Source organism: Galeopterus variegatus, unplaced genomic scaffold (genome assembly GCF_000696425.1).
Source record: "Galeopterus variegatus unplaced genomic scaffold, G_variegatus-3.0.2 Scaffold203, whole genome shotgun sequence".
Lineage (NCBI taxonomy): Eukaryota > Metazoa > Chordata > Mammalia > Dermoptera > Cynocephalidae > Galeopterus > Galeopterus variegatus.
Window position 1 is genome coordinate 109622 of NW_007726314.1, and position 26978 is coordinate 136599.

General features: G+C 52.3%; 2 protein-coding genes across 3 annotated transcripts in view; both read right to left on the reverse strand.

Moving 5' to 3' along the window:
• COL7A1 (collagen, type VII, alpha 1) overlaps positions 1 to 6274 on the reverse strand; it is a 32857-nt gene extending 26583 nt beyond the window's left edge. The window contains exons 1-17 of the mRNA XM_008565735.1: positions 6084 to 6274; positions 5349 to 5529; positions 4533 to 4692; positions 4352 to 4445; positions 4101 to 4262; positions 3771 to 3934; positions 3566 to 3695; positions 3348 to 3464; positions 3099 to 3245; positions 2896 to 3012; positions 2672 to 2821; positions 2461 to 2589; positions 1657 to 1800; positions 1443 to 1568; positions 1197 to 1340; positions 502 to 621; positions 172 to 315 (exon numbers count right to left, since the gene is read on the reverse strand). Of these exons, the coding sequence (XP_008563957.1) occupies positions 172 to 315; positions 502 to 621; positions 1197 to 1340; positions 1443 to 1568; positions 1657 to 1800; positions 2461 to 2589; positions 2672 to 2821; positions 2896 to 3012; positions 3099 to 3245; positions 3348 to 3464; positions 3566 to 3695; positions 3771 to 3934; positions 4101 to 4262; positions 4352 to 4445; positions 4533 to 4692; positions 5349 to 5529; positions 6084 to 6168 (2314 nt within the window). The 5' untranslated portion in view covers positions 6169 to 6274. The remainder of the gene's footprint in view (positions 1 to 171; positions 316 to 501; positions 622 to 1196; positions 1341 to 1442; positions 1569 to 1656; positions 1801 to 2460; positions 2590 to 2671; positions 2822 to 2895; positions 3013 to 3098; positions 3246 to 3347; positions 3465 to 3565; positions 3696 to 3770; positions 3935 to 4100; positions 4263 to 4351; positions 4446 to 4532; positions 4693 to 5348; positions 5530 to 6083) is intronic.
• Positions 6275 to 10137: 3863 nt separating this feature from the next.
• On the reverse strand, positions 10138 to 18886 carry LOC103584920 (cytochrome b-c1 complex subunit 1, mitochondrial). Of its 2 annotated transcripts, XM_008565737.1 has the most exons (13): positions 18779 to 18886; positions 18387 to 18527; positions 16668 to 16754; positions 15396 to 15525; positions 14969 to 15167; positions 14180 to 14259; positions 12515 to 12630; positions 12150 to 12293; positions 11849 to 12009; positions 11637 to 11722; positions 11159 to 11247; positions 10762 to 10837; positions 10138 to 10325 (listed from the first exon to the last, which is right to left on the reverse strand). In XM_008565737.1, exons 1-13 carry the CDS (start codon positions 18845 to 18847, stop codon positions 10261 to 10263), a joined length of 1443 nt encoding a protein of 480 aa, XP_008563959.1. In that variant the 5' UTR covers positions 18848 to 18886; the 3' UTR covers positions 10138 to 10260. The 2 variants fall into 2 exon arrangements, with proteins under 2 accessions (XP_008563959.1, XP_008563960.1); XM_008565738.1 differs by lacking the exon at positions 10138 to 10325 and having other exon boundaries at positions 11103 to 11247; positions 18779 to 18859.
• Between the last annotated feature and the right edge of the window lie 8092 nt (positions 18887 to 26978).

Genomic DNA, 26978 nt, shown 5'->3' on the forward strand with positions numbered 1-26978 from the left:
AATCCCGTTGCCGGTCCCCGGTCCGGTACGGGGGCAACACTGAGGGTTGCGATCCGTGGCCGGACACGGAAAAAGACAAAAGACAAAAAATAAATAAATAAATAAAAAGAATACACAGCAGGGTGAGGTAGCCAATAAGGTGTGGCTGGCAGCTGGCCAGGGTCCACTCACCGGTCCTCACAACTACAGAGGCAGGCGCCCCATCTACGCCAGCCACATGGGCTCTCACACGCACTGTATACTCAGTGTCTGGCTCCAGCCCATCCAGCTCTGCCACCGTGGCCTCCCCAGAAACCAACTGGGATTTCTCTGGGCCTGGAAGCAGGAATGAAGACAGGAATACAGGATGAAAAGGGTCACAGGGGATGGGGATATACGGGGTGAGGGGTCAGAGCTAGCCAGACTCATCCCCCAATGCCTTACTTGCACCCCCAAGAAACCCCCAACCCCCATTCCACCCAGACCTGCCCCACACGAACTTCCCAAATCCCTGGTCCCCACCGTGGCCTGAGTGCCAGGAAACCCTGTATCCTGTGGTGCCAGGAACCCTGGTCCAGGCAATGGTGACAGATGAACTGCCGGCCTGAGTCACACGGACTGTCCTCACTGGGCCCAGTGGATCTAGGGGGAGAAGCAATGGGGTAGAGTCTGATGGGGTAGGCAGGGGAGAGTCTGATGGTGGGGGTAGTAGGGGCCATCTGATAAGGGAAGACTATGGAGTCTAACAGGAGGAAGGGATCTGAAAGAGGAGGTAGTGAATGGGTCAGATGGGGGGGTGGGAGTTCTGACAGAGGGGACAGTGGGAATCTGAGGAACAGCAGGGTCTGACAGTAGGTGGTGGGGGTCTGACAGAGGTATAGGAGGTAGTGAGAGAGTCTGACCATGGAGAAACTGTAAGTCTAAGAGGAGAGCTGGGTCCAGCAAAAAAGATGGTGGGGCCTGAGGGATGAGGTAGTGGAAATCCAAGGGCAAAGATAGTGGGGATCTTAGAGGAGAGGCAGGGGAATCTGAAGAAGGGGAGGGCTTAAGAGGAGGCAACGGACACTGAAGGGCAAGCAGGGACTGAGGGAGGAGGCAGTGCGGATTTGAAGAGGAAGACTGGAGTTCTGGGAAGAAGTAAGGGTCTGAGAGGGGAAGCATGGGGGTCTGAAGAGGCACTGGAGGCAGATTGCCAAGGGACTGGGTCAAGCCCTGACCAGTTCGAGCCATGATGACCACTGGGGGGCCCTCCTGTCTCCCTCGAAGTGCTGACACAGCCACCTGGTAGGAGGTTCCAGGCTGCAGCCCCACAATGTCTGTGGCAGTAGAGTCTGGGGGCAATGTCTGGCTGGACTCCGGACCTAGGATCAGAGGGAAAGGCTGTCATGGCTCCTGCCTGTCCCCTCAGTCCCCTGTACCCTGATCATTCCCCTCAGCAACCCTCCCACACACTCCACACTGACCGCTGCCTGTCCTCCAGCTAATCCGAAATCCACTGGCTCCAGGAACAGGTCCCCAGGCCACCCTCACTCGCGTTGCATCTGACATCACGACCCGCAGCCCTGGGACAGCAAGTGGGGTTTCCGGTTCTGGGAGTTAAAGACAGAAGTCAGCGGTCAGGACCAGGATCAGAATGAGTCAGGCAATTGTCCCCTACAAACCTCCTGCATTGCTCACCCTGGCGGACAGTGAGGACACTTGCACTACCCTCACGGGTGCCCACTCGAGCAGACACCCGCACAGTGTAGCTAAGCCCAGGCCGAACATCATCCAAGTCGAAGGCCGTCTGACTACCGGGAAGCATGAGGGTCCGCTCAACTCCTAAGGGAGAAGGCAGGGTGGGCGGGTAGGAGTTAGTAAGAGACAGGGATATCGGGTGATGGTGGTCAATGACAGATAGGGATACAGGGTGAAAAGGGTCACAGGGGATGGGGATATATGGGGTGGGGGGTCAGTGAGAGATGTGATATGGAGGAAGAGTTTGAGTGAGAGATGAGACTATGGGATGAAAGAGGCCAGTGATGAACGCGGACACTGGATGATAGGGGTCAGTGGACAGCAACATGGGATGTAAGACAACAGCAACGCGAGTTGACTGGCCATTAACAGACATCGATGTGGGATGATAGAGGCCAGTGTTGGATGGGGGCATAAGATGAAAGGTCAGTGTGGACAGTGGTCACAGCCAGGGTAACAGAAGGGCAGTTGATTGAGGTTGTGGTTGTGAAGAAGGTGCAAGCCAAGGACAGGGATGTGGGGCAGGGAGCGAAGACAGACCTGGGCGAGGTGACAGGCTGGGGTAGGGTAAGGGGCAGACAGAACCTGTGGCAGTTCTGGGCTCAGTGCCATCTTGGGAGGTGGATGGACAAGGAGACAGGGAAAAGGCTGAAGGGACCCAGGAGTGGAAGGAGATGGGGTAAGGGTACAATCAGAGGGCTGGAACTTTAGTGTGTGGCGGGGTGCTGTCTGCATCCACCTCACCCTGGGTGCTGCGCACAGTGACACGGTACTCAGTGGCGCTGGGGACTGGGCTCCAGGACACTCGCACCCGCTGCCCAGGCAGCTCAGTCACTTGTAGGTCCATCACAGGGCCCACGGGTGGCTCTGGCCCTGTTGGATAGCACAGCATGAGAGGCAGCCTAGGGCTCCCATGCCTTCTCCACTCACTCGGCCAGGCCCACAGAGCCCTCACCAGTGGGGACCACTGTTGCAGGGGTGGCCACCTCACGGCCCTCCAGCAGAGTGTAGAGCGTGAGGCGATACTCAGTGCCTGGCTGCAGCCCATCCAACTGGTAGCGGGTCACATCAGAGGGCAACACCACCTTCTGTGGTGGCTCCAAGCCTGCAAGATGACAGGGTCAGGCCAGCCGAGGCCAAGCCCTGACCCCTGCCTTCCCACCCCACCCCTGCACTGACCACTCTCACGCCGCCACTCCAGCCGGTAGCCACGGGCCTCAGGCACCAAGTTCCAGGAAAGGAGGATGGATGTGGGCCCCAGAATGACTGGGCGCAGGGTCTGCTTAACAGAGGTGTCTGCCCAGAGCACGTTGGACATCAGTGGCCTTGCATCCTGCCCTGCCTGCCCACCCCAGCCAGAAGAAAGGGCCCAGGCTTCTCACCAGTGCGGGCAGTCAGGGAAGTGGCAGGCCCCATACTACGGCCAAGCAGGGTGCTCACTGTCACCTCATAGTCTGTGCCAGGCTCCAGGTCATGTAGCAACACAGACCCCTGCCCAGGGCCCAGCTCCTGCTGCTGTGTGGCCCCTCCTGCATGGGGAGCACCGAGGGGTCAGTGGGCCTTGCAGACTCAAGACTTTACAATCTTGTCTGACGTGCAGGGACTCCACTCAGCCCATGCCTCTCACTCACCACTGAGGACCCTCCATGTCACACGGTAGCCAGTGGCGCCTGGCACACTCCGCCAGGCCACCAGGAGGCTGTGGGCTGTGGTGTTCTGGATGGTCAGCTCCGGTCCCTCCAGGGCAGCTGGGGGAAGGTCCCACCAGGGATTAGTGGAGTTGGGAGTGGGAAGGGGTTACTGGAGAGGGTAGTTAGGTGAACGGGGTCAGGATGGCGGAATTACTCACTCGTTCGAGCTGTCCCACTCACGGCCTCCCCAATGCTATTAGCGTAGAGGGCAACCACAGTCACTTGGTACTCTGTCAGTGGCCGGAGACCCTGCAGCCGTATGCTGGTCTCACCAGCTGGGACGTTCACCTGCCCGGGGTCAGAGGTCACATCTCTTGCCCAGCCAAGTCCCCAGTCACCCACCTATCACTTCTGACACCCTACCTCCCGCCTTTCGCTTGGCAGTGGCTGTCCCAGCTCAGTCAGAGGAGTGTACTGGATCTTGTAACCAGTTACAGGGCCACTGGCCGCTGTCCACTGTACTCTCAAGGATTGGCTGCCTGGCTCAGAAAGCACCAGGTCCCGTGGACCAGAAGTCAAGTCATCGGCTGTGAATGGGGGGAGTCAGGCGACCAGGCAGGAGGATTAGGGGTAAGCATTTCTGGTGTAGGGTCAGGGTCGGGGTCAGGAGCACATGGGATGGAATCAGTACTCCCAGGTTGGGGTTGGTGTCAGTAGTCCAGGTCAGGGTACGCAGTGTGGGCGGGAACTCACAAGGCAGAGCCACAGGCACACCACCAGCAGTCGTGCACACTCTCCGGGAAACGAGGGGCAGTAGTGTCCTCAGGATGCTGAAGTCGTTGACGAAGAAGAAGAACTCACTGGTCGGCTGTGAAGCAACTCGCTTCAGCTCCTCGGGGTCAGCATTTTTGATCCCTGAGGTGATGCCCAATCAGGTTCGGTTGCCCACATGCTCTCTGACTGGTCTCCACCCCAACTGACCTGTCACCCAGCTCAGTACTCACCCACAGCAAAAAGCTTGACACCCTGCCCCTTTAGCCTCTGTGCAGCTGTGTCTACCAGGTCCTGGGACTTCCCATCTGTGATCAGGATGCAGACCTGGGGCAGGTGCAGGGGTCAAGTCACAGCTGACTCAGACACTTAATTTGGGTTCACCTTGGGAAGCATGGTAGGGTTAGGGATCACCTTGGGGACACCAGGTCGAGCCAGCTGGGGCAGGAAGACTTGGTCAGCCACATGGAGAATTGCAGCTCCTGTGCGAGTGTTTCCCCCCTTGTAGCTGAGCTCACGGATGGCACGGATCACATCACCCCCAGAGCCAAGCGCATCCAGGCCAAACTCTGTCCTGTTGGGAAGGAGAGGGATGGCAACTGTCTAGGGGTCAGGTTCTCTGGCCTCTAGGAGGCTTCTGGGGTTGTGGGTGTCAGGCCCTCTTGTGGGTCCTATTGATTCTGTGATTCCCACCCCTCACCTCCAAAGCTCCCAAGTTAACAAAGCCTAGGTGTTCCTTTGTGCACCACCTGTGACTAGACCTGGGCAGACCTGGAGCCCTTGGGGCTCACAGCCTAGGGGACAGGATGTCTGGTTAATTAAACAATTACAGGAGGAAAGGCCCAGTTGTAGAAAGGAGGACATTGGCCAAACAGAGAGACCTTCTGGTGAAGGAAGAGGCTAAAGGGGTCAGGTGGCTGGAATGTGGAGAGTCCAAAAAGCACCGGGCATCTGGGGCTCCTGGGGCCCTTCCTGAACTTCCCATTTCCAGGTAAGAAAACAGCCTCCCTGTCTTTGGCAGGGCTCTAGGCTGGAGGTGCTTCAGGGCTTGAGAGCTCTACCTAGGGAATCTCTACCTTTATCTCCAGAGGAGGTCCTGGCTAGGGGATCTCTGGTTTCCCCAAAGCCTATCTCTGGAAGGACGTGGCCTGGGGTTTCTGGGCTCTCTGCCCTGTCTTGGTAAGGATATCCCCAGTCCCCTCTTTACTCCCCCCCAGGTCCACTACTCACCGTGGGTCATCACTGTACTGCACCGTCGCAAAGCGCACGCCCTGTGCACTGGCTGCCCCAGAGAAAGGCAGCACTAGCCCCTCGAGGAAGCCGCGCACTTCGCGGAAGTTGCTACGGCCAATGGACGAGGAGCCGTCGAGTAGGAACACGATGTCAGCGGCATAAAGACGCGTGCAGGTCACTGGACCGGGAGGAGAGATCACGACCTTTTCTGGGAGCCCACCCACGCCCCTCCAAGCACCGTGGTCCCCTGGGACTTGGAGGGGTGGGGTGAGGAGGGGTGGAGAGAAGGCCTCATCTGCTTATGCAAACCGGGACCGGGTCGGCCTGGCCTGGGAGCCTTGGAGCGAGCCGCGGTGGGGCCCACAGCAGACTCTCCCGCTGAGGGTTGGGGCGTGCGGGGGAGGGACGGTCGCCGGCACCGGTGTAGATTTGAGAATGAGGTCAGCCTCTGGGGGCCGGCGCGGGGTGGCATAGGTCAGGGGACCCAGCGCGCATCCAGAATTTGGGTGCCAGCAGGATAGGGGCTGGTTTAGGGAATTCAGGGCTGGATCGCGGAGGGTTGGGAGAGTCCGGGGAGAGTTAAGAGTAGTCCGCGCAGAGTTAGGAGGTAACCGCCGGGGGTCGTGGAGGTGTGGGGGTGGGGTGGGGATGGGGCTCGGGGATGAAGGACGAGTGGAGCCGTGGGTGATGGCGTGCAGTGCCCCGGACGTGGTCCTTTCTAGCCGTGCCCACCTCTCTCCCTGTGCTGGGCCCGCACTCGGGGCGCCCCCGTCAGGATCCCGGCGCAGAGCGCGGCCAACAGGAGCCGCAGCCTCATCCTGGGTGGTAGAAACGGTCAGCCAGGACCCCCTCCTCTGTCCATGCCCCCCACGGCCTTGGCAGGTCCAAGCCCAGCGCCCCCGTACCCCGCGTCCGGGTCTTGCCTGCGCGTCCGCCTGCTCCCGCCGCCGCTGCAGTCCCGCCGGCACAGCAGAGAAAAGTCCCTGATCCCAGGGGGCGGAGCGGCAGGCGGGGACCCAGACGGCCCGCCCTCACCCATCTCCCCGAGATGTCGCCGCCCCCACCCCCACCCCTCCTCCGACAGATGATATGACGCACTTAAGTGTAAAGTAACCCCCACCTTGTGGCTTCTGGGAATCCCCCATAAGGTTCTCGACAGATAAATGCTGAGGGAACCCCCCCCAACCCCACCTAGAGTCACAGGTCTTGGTTGCTTTAGATTAATGACGGAGTGATCCGCAGAAGTGACTGCTGGAGGCCGAAATGTGGACAGGTTCTTGCAGACCAAAGAGGTAGCAGCAGCAGGGTAAAGGGAGGCTGCAGCTGGAAGTGACTCACCCCTAACCCCGTGGGATGCCCAGACGAGCCCTCAGGCCATGGGTCCCGCCGGCCCCTCCTGTGATTCAGCCATCCCTCTGTCTGGTGGGCCTCCTGTGCCCCACCCCAATCCTCTTGAAAGGCGGAGCAGCCCCCAGCAAAAGAAGGACTCGGGAATCATCCTACGGAGTCCAAGGCCCGATTGGGCTGGATCCAAGTAATCCGTTCCCTCTCTGGAGGGGAAGCCAGGAGGAGGAGAGAACCTGTATCGTTCTTATACACACATGTCCATCCCAACACTCCGCACCACCTACCATGCCTTCAACCAGTCTCAGGCAGATGCCATCCAGCTGTGCCTGCAGAGAGGGGGCTGCCCATATGTGGAGGGTCGGACCACTCACAGTGGCAGCTCATCTCTCAGGAATCCACCCACTCCTGCCCATGCCCCCACTGGTGGGCCTGTCCATGCTCCAGGCCAGGTCCCCCTACCTACAAGTCCTCATTCTGGCCCCAGAAGTCCTCTCCCTCAATCTACACTTCTCGTAGACCCCTTTCACCCATCGCCCCCACCAGGCCCAGAGGTGACCCCTGGCCACTCCCTCCTTTCCTCACTGCCCTCAAGGTACCTGTAGCTTCCACCTTCATAACTGCCCCCTGCTTCACTCACCTCCTCTTAACCAGCTTGACTTCGACTTCCCACCTCTCTCCCCTGAATGGCTTCTGTGACTGTGGACAGTCCCCTGACACACACCCCCAGGTAAGGGCCATTATCCTGAGGAGCTGAGTCTTTGTATATTTGTATCTCTTCATCAGGCGGGTGATGCAAAGGCAGAGAGACATCCCCAAGAAGAGCAGTCCCCCATCTGGGCCCTGTCTCCTTTCCTTCCTGCCAGTCCTGGATAACTCTGGGCAACCCAGAAAGCACATCTAACACTCACCACTGTCACTGGGCCCCTTCCAATATGCCTGGCCCTGCAGCCTCCCCTGGGAATCCAGGCTGAATGGGGAGAGATGGGGATAGCACTGTCTCCCCTGGACTCCTCCAGGGCCTGAGGGCTCTCTGGTATGGCCACAGTTGGGGCAGTAGGAACCATCCATGCTGCCTGTTTTCCTGTTGCCCAGGAAGGCTGGAGCTGCCCCTTATCACTGGCCCCCCAACCCCCAACTATCCTGAGATATGGTGCTGTGACCCCATGGGGCCCCAAACTTTTTCCAAGCTCAGGGTCTCCCCAGCCATGTCCCAGGACCCCCTACCCCTGGAATATGTGCTCCAGGTGAGAGCAGCAGAGAACCAGACATGCTGTCATCACAGAGGCAGCCCCTGCCCCTAAGACCATCACCTTGTCCTGCACAGCACGGGTGGATGAGAGCAGGGAAGAGCTGGCAATATGGACAGTATGGACATACATACACATGTGGGTCCAGCCTTTAGAGGAGACAGACAGCCCAGCTGAGAAGGTGGGTGTTCAGACAAATCTCAAGAAAGGAAGGGCTGCTGTGAGGGGATCACCCAAAGGGTGCTGGGAGAGGCTGTTGGAAAGGCAGAAGCAAGGGCTGGGGGTGAGTGTATGTCTGGAGCTCCCACAAAGCTCATGAGCAGTGATGTGGCCCTCTGAGGCCCCTGGCCCCAGCCTCTTGGCAGGCACACAGCCTAGGGCACAGCCCCAGAGGCCAGCGCCTAACTACAGCTCCCTCCATCAGGGCAGTGGGGCCACCAGAGCTCGCCTTTCTACCTCCCACGCTTCCTTGGACATTTCCTTCCCTGACTTCAGTCATCCTCTGCCGGATGGCACCATACTTGTCTCCAACCAGAGCCTCTTTTCGAGGTTCCAGTCCCACACATCCCACTGTATCCTGGACACTTCCAAACTCCTTGCCACAACTGTGGCTAAAGGTGGGCAGGTTATCCTCCTCCAACGCGCTCCTCCCCCCGGGTTTCCCAGACCTACTGATTCCCAGCTGTCCTGTTTGTATCCCCTGGAGCCTGCTCCAGCTCTTCCTATGGCCATGACCTCTGCTCTGCCACAGCATGGCTCACCAGGACTCCACAGAAATCCAGTCTGAGAGTCCCCTGGCTAAATCTGTTCTGACCAAGTCACTTCTCTTCACAGTAAACTCCAATACCTCTGCACAATGTGCCTCCAGGGTAAAGACCAAATTCTCTGGCTTTGGACACAGACCGGATCACTCCCAGCAGATTGAGCTCTCCTGTGTCCAGCACACCTGCAGCCTTTGAAGGCCAGGCATGGGCTTAGAAGAGAAATCAAGCCCTATCCTCCTAGAGCTCAAACTTAGGGCAACAGACTTGGCACTTGTTTCCCCTGCCTGGGTGCTGCATCTCTACAAGCACCTGGGGTTGGGCCCATCAGGGTTCTGCAACGTACAGCAGCACCTCTCCAGCCTTTCAGAGTAGGAGGATGATCTGCCGAGTGCCCAATCCTGGGCTGTTGAAGGCGTTTGACATGTCTCCTCATTGACAACTTGTGGCAGCAAATGGGGCTAAGGGAAAGGCACTGGGGTTGGGTCAGAATGATACAAGCATTGTTTTGGCTACTTCCAGGATAGGATGCTGAAGGGACTTCTGAATAGGCCCCTTCTCAATAAAACTTATCCCAGGATCCTTCACAGTTGCCAGCCAGCAACTTCCTCAAAGGCAAATCAGACTTCTCACTTCCATCTTCCTCCCCTGGACTCCCAGGGAACTTGACTGTGGGACTGAGGGGTGCAGGAAGAGGGGCCTACCTGCCCACATGCCTTGGGGACCAGGGCCCAAAGAGGTAGCAGAGGGAGTAGGCAGCTGAGAGCTCCACCAGGTCCTAGCTGCCTCAGCAAGGTGGGGAGGGGATCATCGGGCAGCAGCTCAGGACTTGCTTGGGACAGATCTAGTCGAGGGAGGGGGATCAGGCCCCACTGAGCTCAGGGCTATTCTTGGAGCCTGAGTCAACAGCAAATCGAAGCGAAGGATTCTTGCCCTGCCTGCCCAGGCAGCAGTTAGAAACCAAATGGGAACACTGTGCCCCGGGCTATCCTTCTCCCAGAATCCAGAATAAACACACGGAAACTTCCTCATGGACGGTCCTCAGCCCCTCCTGGTCCATCCCAGCAGACCAAGGACTGCCAGGGGTCGACTTTACACAGGGTCCACAGTGAGGGTGTTACCATCTTGGCCCCCAGGGTTTCCAGGCTGGGACCCCAACCAGGGCAAAGAATGCAGTTACCCCAGACTCCCACTCTAGTGACAGACTAGCTGAGAAACATCCCCCATGCAGCAGCTAAGTGGAAACATCTGGGATCAGCTCCCCGCAGGCATCAAAAGCTTCCGGTCTCTGTGCTGCAGCCCCCACGCCTGCCCTTGGCTAAAGATACATCAGCCTGTGGGAAAGCAGAAGGATCCAGGAGATGTGGAACTGGGGGTTAGTCCTTGCTCCCCAATGGACTCCATGCCAATGCCAAAAGAGAGACGACACAATTCTCAACAGAAGACTTTATTGGTGGTAATCTGTAGCACAGGTTTGAGGAACTGGAGTGGTATGTTTGTGGTGGGGGGCCCATGAGCCCTGGCCCCACCCTCTTGCCTGCACAGGCTTCCTGCCTAGAAGCGCAGCCAGAACATGCCACTACGGATCCGGTTGTAGTCTGTGAGCTGCTCAATTGGGCCTGTGGGGATAGGGTGGGGCGTCAGGGTGGGGTACCTGGCCTGCACAGGGACACCTGGCCCCATGCCGCACCCAGCTCGGAGCTGCTGCCCAGAGCAGCACAAGACAGGCTTTGAGTAGAAAAGAAGGAACAGAACATTCCCCCAGGGGTGCTGAGCCTGTCCTTTCATGCTCTGACCCTTGGAGCCCCACCCCACATGCAGAGGTGCCCGTTACCTGGCGGGTGTGGGGTATTGATGGAGGCACCTTGGCAGGGAATTAGGGAGCTGTTGGGACAGGTTTTCTAGGCAAGAACTCCCTAGCAGACTACTGGGGAGAGCCTTTTGGGGGCCTTAACTTGCTGTTCTCAGTGCAGGCTGGGGGAGCCAAAGCAGAAGGGGAGGCCAAGGGAATGGCCTGAGGGAAAGGATATAAGGCAGACCTTCTAGGCCACTCACCCAATCCAGCCACTGCTGGACACTGGTCATAGAAGTACTTGGAGCAGACCTCACGCACCACACTGGCATCTACCTCCTGCAGGGCGAAGCAGAGGGCACCACCTCGGACAGTCAACATTATCCAGCTGACCCAGATCTCCCACATGCAACGTGGGGCTGCCCCCCACCCAAAAGGGGAAAGGCAGCAGGGTTCCCCTTGTTGTAGACTTCTATGGGCCTCACCCATCCCCACCGCCATCAGTACCTCCGCCCTGCCCTCCCACTACACCACCTCTGTGCGTGACAGCTGCCTAGGACACCAGGGATGCCTACCCTCTGCTCTGTCAGCCCCAGCTCCCTACCCCCTATGGGTCTGCCAGGCAAAGATTCCAGAACCTCTCCCAGAGGCCCACGTTACCGCAATCCGACTTTCCCACTCGGCCAGGGGGATGCGACGGCCATAGGTCAAGAGGCTGCGTCCGATATCCTCACACACAGGAGTAGTGCCTTCGAGGGTGGGGGAAGGCTTAGAGGTCTGCCCAGTCTAATCTTGGATCCACAGGTACACACACAACCTCCAGCCTCAGGTTGACAAGGACCTGCCTGACCTTGCTTTGACCCCAGATCACAACCTCCTCTACAAGAACCTGTTACTGCAGTGCAGTGACTGGCTGCTGACTTGGCCCACCCCGACCTGCACCTAAAGCTCCAAACCCCTGCAGGTCGGGTGCTGGGGTGTGGCATGATCCTCAACATTTTCCTTTCTGTGCTGGGGTGTGATATGATCCTCAACATTTTCCTTTCCAACCTTGGTTAGAAATGGTGGCCACACTGGGGCTGTCACTGCTCCCACTGCCAGGATGCACTCTACCCTCCTGCAGGGCTGCAGGACTCACCATCCAGATGAGACACCAGGGCGTTTCTGAGGATGTTTTTGCCCCGCAGCACCTCACTCTCAGTGGCACTGGTGCACAGGCGCATCCTAAAGCGGTGGGTAGAGATTGGGGTGTGATGGTGTTCATTCCAAGAGACAGTGTATCATCTCTTAGCCTCCCACTATCCTGGTCAAAGGCCTCTATCCCACCCAGTAGAGCCAGCTGGCACTTACCACTGGCCTTGCAGGAAGAACATCATGTCATCGATGCTCATGCGGTCACAGACAAAGTGTGCACCCAGTAACCCAGTCTCTGCATAGCAGATGTTGAAGGTCTGGAAACTCTGGCACAGCTTGTTGGCCACAGCAACTGAAGCCAGTGGGCTGGACAGGTGCTGCCAGGGGCAAAGTAGGTCAGCACCCACCTTCTTGCCTACGCCCACACCCTCAACCCCACAGTACAGGACTATTACAGCCCCAGAACCCTTTCTTCCCTGAAAGTGAAATCTGTCTCATGCCCGCTCCTGACACTCACCACGCCACCACCATAAGTGCAGTCATAGTGGCCGATGATAGCATTGGCCACTTGGAGGGCCACATTGTCTGGGTTGGCCCAGCCAGGCCCCTCTACTGCAATGGCTACATGGGCCAAAGGTAGGTTGTCGTCACGGTGGCGGACCTGAAACAGTACATGACACGGCTGAGGGGCAGCAAGACTGCCTATGCGAACAGAAAGGGTGGCAGGTGTAGGTACAATGTGCGCCTGCATGTGAACACGTGTGCTTTTGCAGCAGCAGCCACAGGACCCCTTCCCAACTCCTGAGGCAGCTCTGCAATAACAAGGATAACCACACGCACATGAGTGTCTTCCCACAGGCCCAAGCTCATCAGCTAACGTACCTCACTGCCAGTGAAGCGGCACGGAGTTAGAGTGGGCACAGTGTCCTCTGCATACGTCCCAGAGACACTGCTGAAGTGCTTCTGGGCGAGGTCTAGCAGCTGCTGGTGCTCCACCCCTGCAGAGACAGCGGTATTACAGGCCAGCCAGGGTCCAAGGCACAGGGCAGGGGGAATCACAATAGGCAGAGGAGCCCCATGTCCGGCCTCAGTGAGAGACACCAACAGTACGACATAACATCAGGACAAGGTGAGGGAAGAAGATCCTCCACAGACAGACGCTGCCTCATGGGCAGGACAGGATCTTCAGGGCCAAATAGCTCCCATAGCCTCAGTCACAGGAGAGAAGCAGCACCCTAAGCTTTAAAATGGGTTGCCACATGACACAAGTGTTGATTCTCACCCGAGAAGAAGCATCTCACCTGCATCAAGGACAAGACTGGTGCTCCCCAGGCACAGGGCCACTGGCCTGCCTTGTCCCCCTAGTCTAACTTAAGCAGATCTGACTGCTGGCCCTGTACGGATGGCAAGTGAGAGGGCACAAAGAAGTGCTACTACAGGGTTGTGATTACCTCTAGGGTCTCCTTAGAGCTGGGGACATTTACAAGTAACATCACGAACTCATGCCCTCAGGACTCCTTGCTGGACCTCGTCTCCTCACCTCCACAAGAGGCTTCTGTGGCACCCTGACTGGTGAGTGCTGTAGCAGTGAGCAGCCTGCACCACAGCAGCAGCCCGCCAGTTGCCTTGGCCTTTTATTCTTTCCTCCATGAGCTCAAGCCCTGCCACGACTCAAAAACATCTGACATGTCAGTAGCTGACACTGCTCTTGGTCCCCAGGTTCCTTGGCTCCCAAGCCACCAATCATGCTCTTCCTCTCAGTCTTTCTCATCCACCCAGAAGCTGAGAAGCATCCTTGATCCTGCTCCCCCATCAAGTTTCCCTCTATAAACCATCCTGAGTCCATCGCCTTCTCTCCCTTGCTCCTGCTAACTCCCACTGGCTCTCTGCCACAGCCCCTCCCTAGTCGGCCTGCCTCTACTCCGGCCCCACACAGCAGCAAAGCAAACCTCAAAACACACGTGGGGCCATGACACTGCTCTTACCCTCTGCTCAGGTCCCCCAACATCCTACCTGCCTAACACCCACCTTCCTTTAGGCCTCTGTTCAAGCAACACATGCTTCAAAAAGCCCCCCACAACCTCTAACTGAGTCCCCCATTAAATCTCCCCCGCCATTCTGTGCCTTCCTTTCAAGGCACTTCCCAGTGAATCATCAAGTGTGTGTCATCACACATCCTATGTCTGGTTCACCCAAGGCAATGCCACAAGGAACAAGCCCAGGGGCTTGAATCCCACACCAGCCCACAAACTGGGTATATTAGGACCAGGTGGGGCTATGAAAGGCTTGAAGCCTGGGAAAGGGCCATCAGCCCGACAGAGGCCCATTGTAGAGGGGAGAGTCCCTGTGTGGCCAGTCCCAGTGGTGGCAGCAGGGCAGAATTCTAGCTCACCTCAGAGAACATAGAAGAGGTCACTCCCCTGAAGGACAGGGAGAACAGGGTCCCCTGGAGTGGAATGTTCCCTATGGCCAGAACCAGGAGACCTGGGCACTGATAACCAAGGCCAGTGTCCACCCACCCCGGGCTTCAACGAGCCCATTACTTACCCCCAGCTGCTGCCAGCACCATGCGTGGGGCCTTATAATGCCTGCTGAGGTACTCAATCAAATCCGCACGAGACAGCTTCCTGCAAGACATATGGCCAATGGTCAACTGCTTTCCCAAACCAGAGCAAATTGGGTCACACATAATGGGGCTGAGGAGGCAGACAAGGAGAGGCATGGCTTCTCTGAAAAGCAGACTCTAGCACACCCCTTGATTCCCTTTCCCCTATTTCTGCCACCCACCGCTCCAGGGATCAGGGGCAATCTTCACGTGGCTGTATCTCACATCTAACCTCAGGATAGGCTCACAGTCCCTGCTGAGGGTGTGAACTGTCACTGTGGGACTCTCAAGGGTCAGTATCAGAGCTCTCACAGCCCCCTCCAGGGATCAGGGGCAATCTTCACGTGGCTGTATCTCACATCTAACCTCAGGATAGGCTCACAGTCCCCGCTGAGGGTGTGAACTGTCACTGTGGGACTCTCAAGGGTCAGTATCAGAGCTCTCACAGCCCACCCCCTACCAGGGGACAAGAAGGCACATGGCTCGCCCTTGGATCGTCAGGACACACATGGAAATATATCCTAAAACAAAACCCCAAACCAAGTGAAGACCACACAGCCAAATAAAAAGGCTGATGTGGACCACATGATAATACAGAAACCATCTCCAATTCTGTGAATTAGGAAAATAAACAACATGGATAGGCAGCCAACTACAAACGTGGCCTGGAAGAGGTCTGGCCAGGCCAGAATGAAGACACGCATTCCACCATAAGCCCAGCCAACTCTCACCTGACATTCTCACTGGGCCCTTCCACAGCCTGGGCTAAAGATGTACCCTGGAACGCTGTGGCATGCAGGTAGTCAAAGACCACGTCCCGCATAGATGCATCATTCTCCTGCATCTCCCGCAGGATCACATCACGTTCCTTCTCAATCTGGGAGTCTTCTAGGCTGCAGTTCAGCACAATGTCAGCCAGGAGCTCCACAACTGGATACAAGAGATACAGGTTTAGGGGCCAGGTGGGCCACTGGAGACCAATGACAGCACAAAACCCCCAGGCCTGGCATCTTCTGTTGCTGTCCACCCCTGGTTGTCCTGCTAGGAGGCCATACCCAAAGGGTAATCCAATTCTGTAGCATGGCTAGGCCAGAAGCCTGTCCTCTGCTCCGCTGGAGTCATACTCCCCTTGTCCCTGCCCCTTTCTTCTGATGTTACCTTTTGGCAGGTCCTTGGACAGTGCTTTAATGTAGTAAGCTGTGTGCTCCCGGGTGCTGTAGGCATTAAGATGGGCCCCTATGCTCTCCACCTCCTTCTCCAAGGCACTGCCAGGCCGATTCTTTGTTCCCTGGAGCCAGACATCAACAGGACCAATCAGGAGCCACACCGGAGCCCAGGAACCCTGTTCTCAGGGTATAAAGACCCAGCAGGACCACTGGTCCTCAGGTACCTCCCCCAGCAAAGACCGTGGGAATGTAAGGCACTGCCAGGCCGATTCTTTGTTCCCTGGAGCCAGACATCAACAGGACCAATCAGGAGCCACACCGGAGCCCAGGAACCCTGTTCTCAGGGTGTAAAGACCCAGCAGGACCACTGGTCCTCAGGTACCTCCCCCAGCAAAGACCGTGGGAATGTAGAGCCTAAAGTCTGTGCTCTTTGAGCACTAAGCAGGCCTTGAGCTGACAGAGGCCACAGCATGAAGGGCCAACAGAATAGAGACAACCAGGACACAAGGGCATGACCAGAGCAAGTGTCGCCCAAAGTCCAGAGCTCTCACAACAGCCTGACCTCACCAATACTCCTACTCCCCTTACTGACAGCTATAGTCAGGTAAGCCCACATCTGTGATCAAGTGATACAACCCACTCCTCATCAAGGCATTCACATGACTCTGTGTGTATACTACCTGCCACTTTTATGGAACCCAACCGTAGTCCTGTGTGTGTACGTTGGGAAGTGGTATTTCTCATGGTGCACACACATACACACGTGCATGCACACGCATGTTAAGATGTGCATACACATCTGTGACGCTGCAGCTGGCTGGGTTGCCTGTTCCAGCCCCATACCTTTGCCCATCCCATACTCCCTTCTCCATTTTGTTTTCTATAACCAAGGGATGCCCAGGTATCACCAGAGCAAGACATTTCACACATAAGCATGTTCACATCTGTGGGTGTGTTACAATGCACGTGCATACCTGTGTGTTCCACAAGTACACATATACACATGCCCACAACACAGGCCTGGCCTCTCTGGTGAAAAGTGGGGCTCCTGTGGCTCCCTGTTTTTTTCCAGCCCTAGGGGCCTCATGCAGGGGCTCAATAGATAAGCACTCACTCAGGAGAGGCTAACCCCACGTGGCTCCTTCCAGAAAGGCCACCTGGAGATTGCCCCATAATCAGGAGGTTATTTGTTCTGACCTTCACCCTCAGGAAGGACAACAGGCAGTCCTAAGCCCAGGGGAGACACAGACTTCAAGAGCCTTACCTTGAAAGCCAAATGCTCCACAAAGTAGCCTGCCCCATTGTTCTTCTCAGTTTCATATCGGCTGCCAACATCAATCCACACCCCCACCTGGAAAAGAAGTCACTGACAAAGGTAACAAACCACCCCAGCCCCCACTCACACCCCACCCTGGCAGACTCAGCACAAGCCCCAGGCATGGGCTCATGAGTCCCAGGGTGGGGGACAGCTGCCCTGCCAGGACCCCTGTGCTTGGAGGTGCAGCCATGCCCAGGGCACAGCGGGCCAGCTGAATGACTAGTCACACCACATTGCCTCTCCTTCCTATTCTATTTCCTGACTGGTTATTAAGGATACCCAGGGCCACTTCTAACTGTGCACATTTACCTAGTCCCACCACTGTATGAAATTCATAAACTGTCTCACTTTTCAGTTGATTCTTTGTTTTTTTCTAGGCATGCAACATAACATTTGTGAACAACATATTCTCTCCTTTCTAAAAATTATATCCGGCCTTTGTTCTGGTGATGATTTTATCCTTTCACCACTAAAGAAGGAGGCTATTGGTTTAGACAGTGTATATTTTATCATATTAAAGAAGTACCCTTCCATTAACACATTAAAAAAAATTTTTTTTTAATCAGACCTGGACACTGAACACTGCCAAATATCTCCCTGGCACTCAATGAGAGAATCTTAATTTTCTTAACAGCTTGTTGGTGTGCTGTGAAACGCACACCACTCACATGTTCACAATGGTCTAGTCTTTTAGCTTACTATTTGCTCACAGCTGATTTAAATTTCTCACATCTATTTTCCTAAGAGATGTTGATGTACATAGCATATGTCATATAAAATCTTAAATGAACATGTATTTCACAGTTAACATATTGGAAAGCAAGATGCATTTTACAATCTTGTAGATTGTATCCTTTGATTATAACTGGCAGCATTCTTTCTGTGGCACTAGAGCACAGTGATGCTCCTTACAACCTAGAGGACCTCGGAGTCCATGAAATACAACATTCTACTGAGCCTTCTTCACAGGTTTTGGTTGTTTATACAGATGCCATATAAAGGAGAAGTTGCCCACCACCCTTTCCTGTATTCAGTATAAGTTCAACTTGTACCACAGGGCATTATTTGTTCCCGGAAAACTGAAAGAATTTGCCAGCAAAACTACTCAGCCCTGGAACTGGGGAAGGGGGGGGGTGAAGCAAGGAGGATTCCTTCTTGGAAATCTTCTCATCTATTCATATATATAGTCAAGATTTCTATCCTTGAGTCAATTTCGAGGATTTGTATTTTTTGTAAAATCATCCTTTTTACTGAAATCTTCAAAAGCACTTCTTCCACAAATGCATTCCTGGTCTAGCCTACAGATTATGACCTTGGGCTGAAGCTGATAGACCTGGACCCCTGCAAATCACCTAAAGTCTCTGAATCTTATTTTCCTCACTGCAAGATGGCGACATGATTACTTCTCTCATACAGGCTGCTTAACAAAAAGCTGGAAAAGAATTAGGCCCCCTGCTTGGCAGGCATCATATGCTAAAAGAATGACGGCTATAATGAAGATTGCCCCATGAAGTCAAGGCGTGGCTGGGGTCAGGAATGGGGACAATCTGGCTGTGAGTGAGCCAGAGCCTGAACCCAAACCACAGACAAGAAGACTTGAGCCCAAGGTCATATCGCGACCTGGGAAAAGACGGCAGGCCCAATCTGGAGGCCCCCTCCACTCACTGTGCAAGTAGGCTGGGAGGACTGTTCCGAGGCCACACGCAGCCCGTTGTCCAGCTCGCTGACCTGGGTCTCCGGTAGGCTCTGGAGGGCCTGGGCGTAGGTTGCGGTACTCCGCAAGGCAGGCACTCTCAGCAGGGCCGGCTGTGGAAGGGGACGGCCGCCAGTGAGGACTCGGTTGGGGGATCGCTCCCTAGCTGCCAGGCCTGCAGTGGGACGCCCGACCCCGCCTCCAGGCAAGCAGTGAGACTCCCATCCCAGCTCTCGGCCGTGACCTTCCCATGGCTTTGAGCCCGCGCCCTCCCCATCACGACCCGCCACCGCTAACAGCCCGCTCCCCCACCGTGTCCCAAAGTCTCGAGTCCCGCAACCCAGCGCTCTCGCCTTCGCCTCACCGAGCGACGGGTGCGCAACAGCACTCGTGCCCCGACACTAGCCGCCCGGCAGACCACGGACGCCGCCATTTTTTTAGCTCCTGTCGGCGCCGAACCGCGCCGCGCATGCGTAGAGTAGGCGCGCAAGCGCAGCACCGCAGACTTGGCTCCCGGCCGCCCCCTGGCGGGTCCGGGGACTACTTAACCACGACAGCTCGCTGGTTCCATCCGCGCGTCCGCTGGTCTCTGCGCACCCCAGTCCACTTGGCTGTCCATCAGCCCGCGATGGCCAGCCAGCCCCTTCCACGCTTCCACTTGTGGCGGGCAGATTGCATGCTGTTTCTCACCAACTGCGGGCGCCGCGGATACACTGCAGGCTCGGAGCAGAGGCCTGGTGGGCCAGGCGCAGTCACAGCTGCTCCAAGAGTCTGAGCCCAGGGTCTGGAGCACCAGCGTGTGTGCGTGGAATCCTGGTAATACACGGCCGCCACTGAAAGTCACAGTTTTCTCTTTAAAAGAATGAAGTGGCTTCATGGGCCGGCCCGTAGCTCACTCGGGAGAGTGCGGCGCTGGTAGCGCTGAGGCCGCGGGTTCGGATCCTATATAGGGATGGCCAGTGCGCTCACTGGCTGAGCGGGGTGCAGGCGACACCAAGCCAAGGGTTGCAATCCCCTTACCGGTCACGAAAAAAAAAAAAAAATGAAGTAGATTCAGATGGTTGACCTGGAAGGAGCTTAATATATTGATAAGGAAAAAAGGAACAATCTAGAGATTAATTGTGAAATAGGATTCCTTGTTTGGAGAACAAAACAAAAAATGACGTGCCTTTTCTAATAGACAATAGAAAAAATCCAGAGGAACGCACTCAAAACTTTCAGCTGGATAACTTCCGGCAAATGGATTGAGGGGAAGTGAAAGAGGCTATCATTTTTATTTTTCTATATAGTTTTAATAAAGTCTTTATTTTTACAAAAAATATGTGTTACCTTTGAAATAAAGCATACTCTGAATTCTACTTCCTTTTTTTTTTTTTTTTTTAAAGATGACCGGTAAGGGGATCTCAACCCTTGGCTTGGTGTTGTCAGCACCACGCTCAGCCAGTGAGCAAACCGGCCATCCCATATATGGGATCCGAACCCGTGGCCTTGGTGTTATCAACACCGCACTCTACCGAGTGAGCCACAGGCCGGCCCTCTACTTCCTTTTTCAGGTATACATGATTTGTTTTGCATCTATATTTGTGTTCTTTCCAAAAATCACTCATAATTAAAATAAAACTATCTTTACAAAAAGTAAGCAAAAGATGCTTGGTGTGTGCTGATTAATATTTTGTAGGCTAAAATTATTATTTAGACATGAAAAATATTGGTTCCACATAGATGCGGGAGTGTAGTCTCCATGTGGTTATTTCAGCTGTATCCAGTGTTGGGGTTGCTGTGAGTGCCTCCATGGCCTAGGCACTGAGGCACTTAGTGATTCCTTGCTGAGGTTAGTGACGCTGTACTGGTTCATCAGGGGCGTGGGCAAGCTCTCGAGTTCTTGGGAGAAGCATCTGGGTGCCCCATCGCTCTTTGGCTGGGGTGGGTGACCCTGGATGGGCTTGCTGGCACCCCAGCTAGTTTCTTGTGACCCTCATGGGTGCACTGGGGTAATTCAGGAGCTCCTCGGTTTGAATGGGTATCCCTGGGCAGGTTTTCTCTTTCCTAATGGAAGAGGTTCTTTGTGGGTTCTTGCTTCCCCAGGTGTGCTACCACGTGTGGCAGAGTAATTTCCCCTGTGGTTTGGGCCACTGGGTCACAGGTCTGCACTCTCTCACCTCTTTCCCGAGCATCCACTGGTGACTCTCTTTTGTCAATGCAGTCAAGTGGTCGGTAAACGACCCGCGCAGTGGCATTGGTGGCTGCTGCTGTGGCGGAGAGGCATCCTTGCAGTGGAAGTGGCTGTGGTGGTGGCTGTGGTGGATCACCAGTGTGACAGTAGTGTCTGCAGCAGGGGCGGGGGCTGCCACAGCTGCTGTGGTCTGGACATGAAAAATAAAATGAAATAGAATCTTCTAAGCTGTCCATCTTTCCACTTTCTTTAAACTTTAGTTTTTAGGACAGTTTCGTATTTACAGAAAAGTTTAGCAGATGGTACAGAGAGTTCTCTTACACATTCACCACATACACACATGCACAGTTTCCTTTATTATTACCATCTTACATTAGTATGGCACATTCATTACAATTAATGGACCAATACTGAAGTATTATTGTCAACTAAAGTCCATAGATTATTCAGATTTCCTCAGTATTTTACCTAATGTCCTTTTTCTGTTCCAGGATCCCATTCGGGATACCACATTACATTTAGTTTCTTCTTAAGCCCCTCTTGCCTGTGACACTTGTGACTTTTTTAACACTATTTGTCATTATGTAAGAACAAGTGTTTGGATCTGCTCATTTACTTTGTAACTGGGTCAAGTACGCACATTGAACAAAACAAAAGAATGGAAAATGCTTAAGAATTAAACAAGACTTCTTGAGTGATTGGTATATGGAATATCATGGTAGTGTTAGAAACTTTCTAGAAATATGAAAATAGAGCCATTACCTAGATCCCAACAGGGCAGAAATGTCTGAAATGGTGAACACCAGACTCCTGAAAACTTGACCATGAAAATGGATCATCAGCAAATTGGTCTTGATTCAGATTGGCTTTGGGGAAAATTGGCTTTCAGGCGAATCTGCTTCAAGGAGATTTTTTTTCTCTCTCATTTTATTAGAAAGTCTTTTTTTGTTTGTTTTTTGTTTTTGTTTTTTTTAAAAGATGACCGGTAAGGGGATCTCAACCCTTGGCTTGGTGTTGTCAGCACCATGCTCAGCCAGTGAGCAAACCGGCCATCCCTATATGGGATCCGAACCCACGGCCTTGATGTTATCAGCACCACACTCTACCGAGTGAGCCACAGGCCGGCCCCAGAAAGTCTTTTTTTTTTTTAATTTATTTTTAATTGAATTCTAGAAAGATGGCAACTCATTTTATGCCACTGTAAAGAATTTCTTACACCTTATTTTTTTTGTTTGTTCTGACAGCTGGCTGGTACAGGGATCTGAACCCTTGACTTTGTTGTTATCAACACGGCACTTTAACCAAGTGAGTTAACCAGCCAGCCCTATTAGAAAGTTTTCACCTCTCCGAAGGTATAAAAAACAACTTCTGGGCCAGCCCGTGGCTCACTCGGGAGAGTGCGATGCTGATAACACCAAGGCCCCTGGTTCAGATCCCATATAGGGATGGCCGGTTCGCTTACTGGGTGAGCGTGGTGCTAACAACACCAAGTCAAGGGTTAAGATCCCCTTACAGGTCATCTTTTAAAAAAAATAAAAAACAACTTCTATCTTCTTTTCTATAATTCCATTTAATATTTTCATACTTTCTTCTTTCTCTTTTCATTCATTCTTACAATAGATATTTACCGAGCAACTGTTATGTTCTGGGGCCTGTTCTAGGCACAAGGGATGCATCAGGGCTATAGGAAAGAACAAGTAAAGTATTCACATATAACAGCATTTCAGGTGGTATGAGGGCTCTGAAGAAGAAAAATATACAGCCTGCTAAGGGGAAGGTTGGAGTATCTCTAAAGAGGGGACCATGACTGGTGAGGGTCACACGAAGAAGATCTGGGGAAAAGCAATCTAGGCAGAGGGAACGGCATGTGCAAAACCCTGAAGTGAGAACAAGCTTGGTGTTTCCAAGGTACAAGAAGGCCTCTTGTGGCTGGAGCACAGTAAGTGAGGGGTGAGGGGACAGGCAGACAATGAAGTCAGCGACGCTGGCAAGGGCTGGGTCCACAAGACTTCATGGGCCATGACCTGAGGCTGGGGCTTCATCTATAGGAAGTGGGGACCACTGGAGGACCCAAGCAGGCAGCAATGGGCTCTGATTTATGTCTTAAGTTAATCACTCTAGGGTAGAAAAGATCAACAACATCAACCACATGAAAATTAAAAATGGTTGTTGAGGGCAGTGGGGAAAAAAAAGATAAATAAATGGTTGTTGAGCCAGACCCTCCTCCCACAACCAGGCATACCACCAGCACCACAGGGCCTGCCCGGGGTCCTGAGGCATGGATCCAGGAGCCACCAGCAACTAGGTAAGGAGCATGCCAAAAACGCCACCTCCATGTGGGTGGCCCACCACAGCCACCACAATAACCACAGCTGCCGTGAAAGCAGCTAGATGCCACAACCACTGTGCAGATGGTCCACCAGCCACAGTGCATTGACACAAAGAGAGTCACCAGCAGACACCAAAGAAAAGAAGAGCCCCTCCACAAAGCCCCTTCCAGAGTGACAGAAGCATCTGCTCTATGATAATATTGGGGGACCTGAACACACCTCTCAGCACTGGACAGATCATCTAGGCAACAAATCAACAGAGTAACCATTACTCTTTCAGAAAAAGAGAAGAGATCTAGGGTTATCAGAGGTGGGAGGGGGAGGGAGAGGGGGATGGGGAGAGATTGGACAAGGGGCATAAAGAATAAGTACAATTCGTAACAATATATATACTAGTAATATTGATTTGATCAACATATGTGAACGTTAAACCCCAAAAATATGTATAATCAATTATGATTCAATAAAAAAATTTTTTAAAATGTCTGTGAAAAAAAAAACACCAGTTGTACACACTGGGAAAACCTTGCAAATCATATCATGAAGAGCCAATTTCCTCAATGTATAAAAAGCTCTTAAAAATTCATAGTAAAAGGGCCGAGCCTGTGGCACACTCAGTAGTGCGGCGCTGGGAGCGCAGTAGCGCTCCCGCCACGGGTTCGGATCCTATATAGGGATGACCGGTGCGCTCACTGGCTGAGCGCGGTGCGGCCGGTCTCAAGAAGGAAAAAAAAAAAAAAATTCATAGTAAAAGACCGTAAATTCAATCAAGCAAAGCTCAAACCTATGACAAGCAGTTGACTGAAGAGGAAATTTGAAGAGTTCTTAAACATTTAGAAATATGTTCACTCTTGGGGGGCTGGCCAGTTAGCTTACTTGGAGAGCATGGGTTCAGGTCCCCATACTGGCCACTGCCAGAAAAAAAAAAAAGAAATATGTTCGCTCTTATTCTCAATAAGATAAATACAAATTAAAACTCAACGGGCAAAAAGGGATAACCAAATGGCCAATAAACACATGAATAGATATGCAACATCATTATTTATCAGGGAAAATGCAAATTAAATCACAATAATACTACTGCATACCTACCACAGTGCTAAAAGTAAAAAGGCTGACTATACCAAGTGTTGGCCAGGACATGGAGCAATTGGAACTCCCATTCACTTCTGGTGGGAGGGTAAAATGGTACAACTGCTTTGGAAAACCGGCAGAACCTGCTGAAGCTGAACAAGTATACAAACAATGCACAATTCCACTGTTAAGTATACACCTCAAAGGAATGTGAACACAGGCACCAAAAGCCTTTTGCAAAAATGTCCATAGCAGCTTTTTTTTTACTAATCCCAAACTGGATATAACTCAATTGTCCATCAGCAGGAAAGTGGAGCCACAAATTGTTTATAGAGTGTCAAACACACTGCCCCACTGAGAATGAACCAGCTCCTGCTGCACACAGCAACCCGGGCGATGCTCAGAATTGTAATGTTGGGTGACAGAGCCAGGCACAAAAGTTCTTATCTGTATGATTCCATGCCTATAACATTTAAAAAAAGACAAAATTAAGTCATGGAAAAACAAATTATGTACAGGGAAACACAGACAAGAATTACAGCAGAACTCTTGTCAGAAAATCTGAAAGCAAAAAGACAGTGGAGAGGCACCTGCAAAGTGCTGAAAGAAAACTTAGGAGTGAAGATCATGACTGCCTTTGGGGAGAAGAGGGAGTTGCAATGGGAGGGGCATGAAGTGGGGGGGTGCTTCTTGCCCCACGTAGTTGTCACCCAGCTGTGTTCACTTTGTGAAAACTCATCAAGCTGCATGCTTTATTATTTACATGGGTGCTTTTCTGTATCATACTCTGCTTAATAAAAACATTATGTATGAACAGACTACATGAACCTCCCACTAGCTGTGGAAACTTTGGCAAGTTATTTAACCTCTCTGTATTTGAGTCTCCTTATCTCCAAAATTATATACCTCAGGGTAGAGAGGCATCAAATTATCTAATATACATAAATTATAGAATAGAGAGCCTGGCATAGAGTAACTGTTACTTAACTATCAGCAATAATTTTTAAAAATTACTATTATTGCAATTTGTGAGGAAAAGGGGAAAGAAAATAAGTAAATCTGTTTGCTTATATGCTCCCAGACCCTCCGAGATTTCGGCTACTTTTGGGGTGGGCATCTGGTGCCTGGTGCCCTGCAGCCAACCTCAGTCATTCATCCAAAGTCTGTGCTCCTGTAGAATTCACAGCAGACTGTGAATACACAGTCTCTAAAACGCCCTCCTGTGGCCCCACAACCTCCTCTAGCCACCAGCACTTTCGGTGCCTTCCTTCTGCTTGCCTGCGATTGCTCTCCCCCTTCCCTCTCTCTCACCCACTCCAGTCCAACCCCCACTTCGCTCCTCCAAAACCACCCCCGTCAAGAAAACCAGTGAGCTCCATGTTGCTAAATCCAACAGCCAACTCAGTCTCACCCCACTGCTACCCTGGGTGAGAAGGGAAGGCCAGAAAAGCAGGGAGACCACCAGGAAGTGTGATGTTGCAGACACTCAGGGAAGGATGTGTTTCAAGAGGCTGGTCAAAAAAGGAAATGCAACTCAAGTTCAAGAACAAGCGGTGGCCATCGCAGCAGTTTGGCAACCGTCTTCAGTGACTCATTGACCTTCCAGAATTTACTTGGTATATGGAGTTAGTTGAGGTTAAAATATCCTTTTTACCCCCTAAATTACAAACTGAATTTTCTAACACCATTTCTTGAGCAGGCCTCCTTTCTCCATACATCTCTGCGGCCCCTCCCTCCCCAGAGATTTTCAACCCTGTAACCGGGTCTGTGTGAGCCGTGCTCTGTCTGTGAGGACCCTGACACTCACCTTACTCTTCTTATTCAATATTTCCTTAATACATTCACCTGATTATTTTTATTAGGTTAGTTTTTATTTTTTAAGTTGTACTAAAATATACATAACATAAAGTTTAGCATTTTAACCATTATTAAGTGTATAATTCAGTGACAATGAGCACAATCACAGTGTTGTGTAAGCATTACAACTATCAACTTCCAGAAAAGTTTACCATCATTACTATTTTTAAGTGTACAGTTTAGTGGCGCTAATTACATTCACAATGTTGTGCAACCATCACAACTATTTTTCAAAACTTTTTCAGGACTCCAAACAGAAACTCTGTATCCATTAAGCAATAACTCTCCATTGCTCTACCTTGGTAACCTCCAATCAACTTTTTGTCTTGATGAATTTGACTATTCTAGGCACCTCATGTAAGTGGAATCACACAATATTTGTTCTTTTGTGTCTGGCTAATTTCATTTGGCATAATGTCTTCAAGGTTCATCTATGTTTTGGCGTATATCAGAAATTCATTATTTCTATGGCTAAATAGTACATTATATTGTAAGTATATACAGTACCACATTTTGTTTATCTGTTCAACTGTTGATGGACATGAGTTGTTTCCACCTTTTAGCTATTGTAAATAATGCTCCAATGAACATTGGCATCCAAATATCTGTTTTGAGTCTCTGCTTTCAATTCTTTTGGTACATACCTGAGAGGTAATTGCTGGATCATATGGTAATTCCATGTTTAGCTTTTTGAGGAACCACCAAACTGCTTTCCATAATGGGTGCAACGTTTTACATTCCCACTAACAATGCACAAGGGTGCTAATTTCTCCACATCTTCACCAACATTTGTTATTTTCTATTTTGTTTCTGTTTTAAAAAATAGTCATCCTAGTGGGTGTGAAGTGGTATTTCATTGTGGTTTTGATTTGCATTTCCCTAACAACTAGTGATGCTGAATGTCTTTTTGCATGCTTATTGGCTGTTTGTATCTCTTCTTTGTAGAAATGTTTATTCTAGTCCTTTGCCCATTTTTAACTGGATTGTTTGTCGAGCATTAGTTGAACTTTCATTCTTTATATATTCTGGATGTATATTTGGTTAGAGCATGGTGCTCTAACCAAATATTTTAACCAAATATTTGTTGTTGAGTTGTAGTTCCTTTTATATTCTGGATATTAATCTCTTAT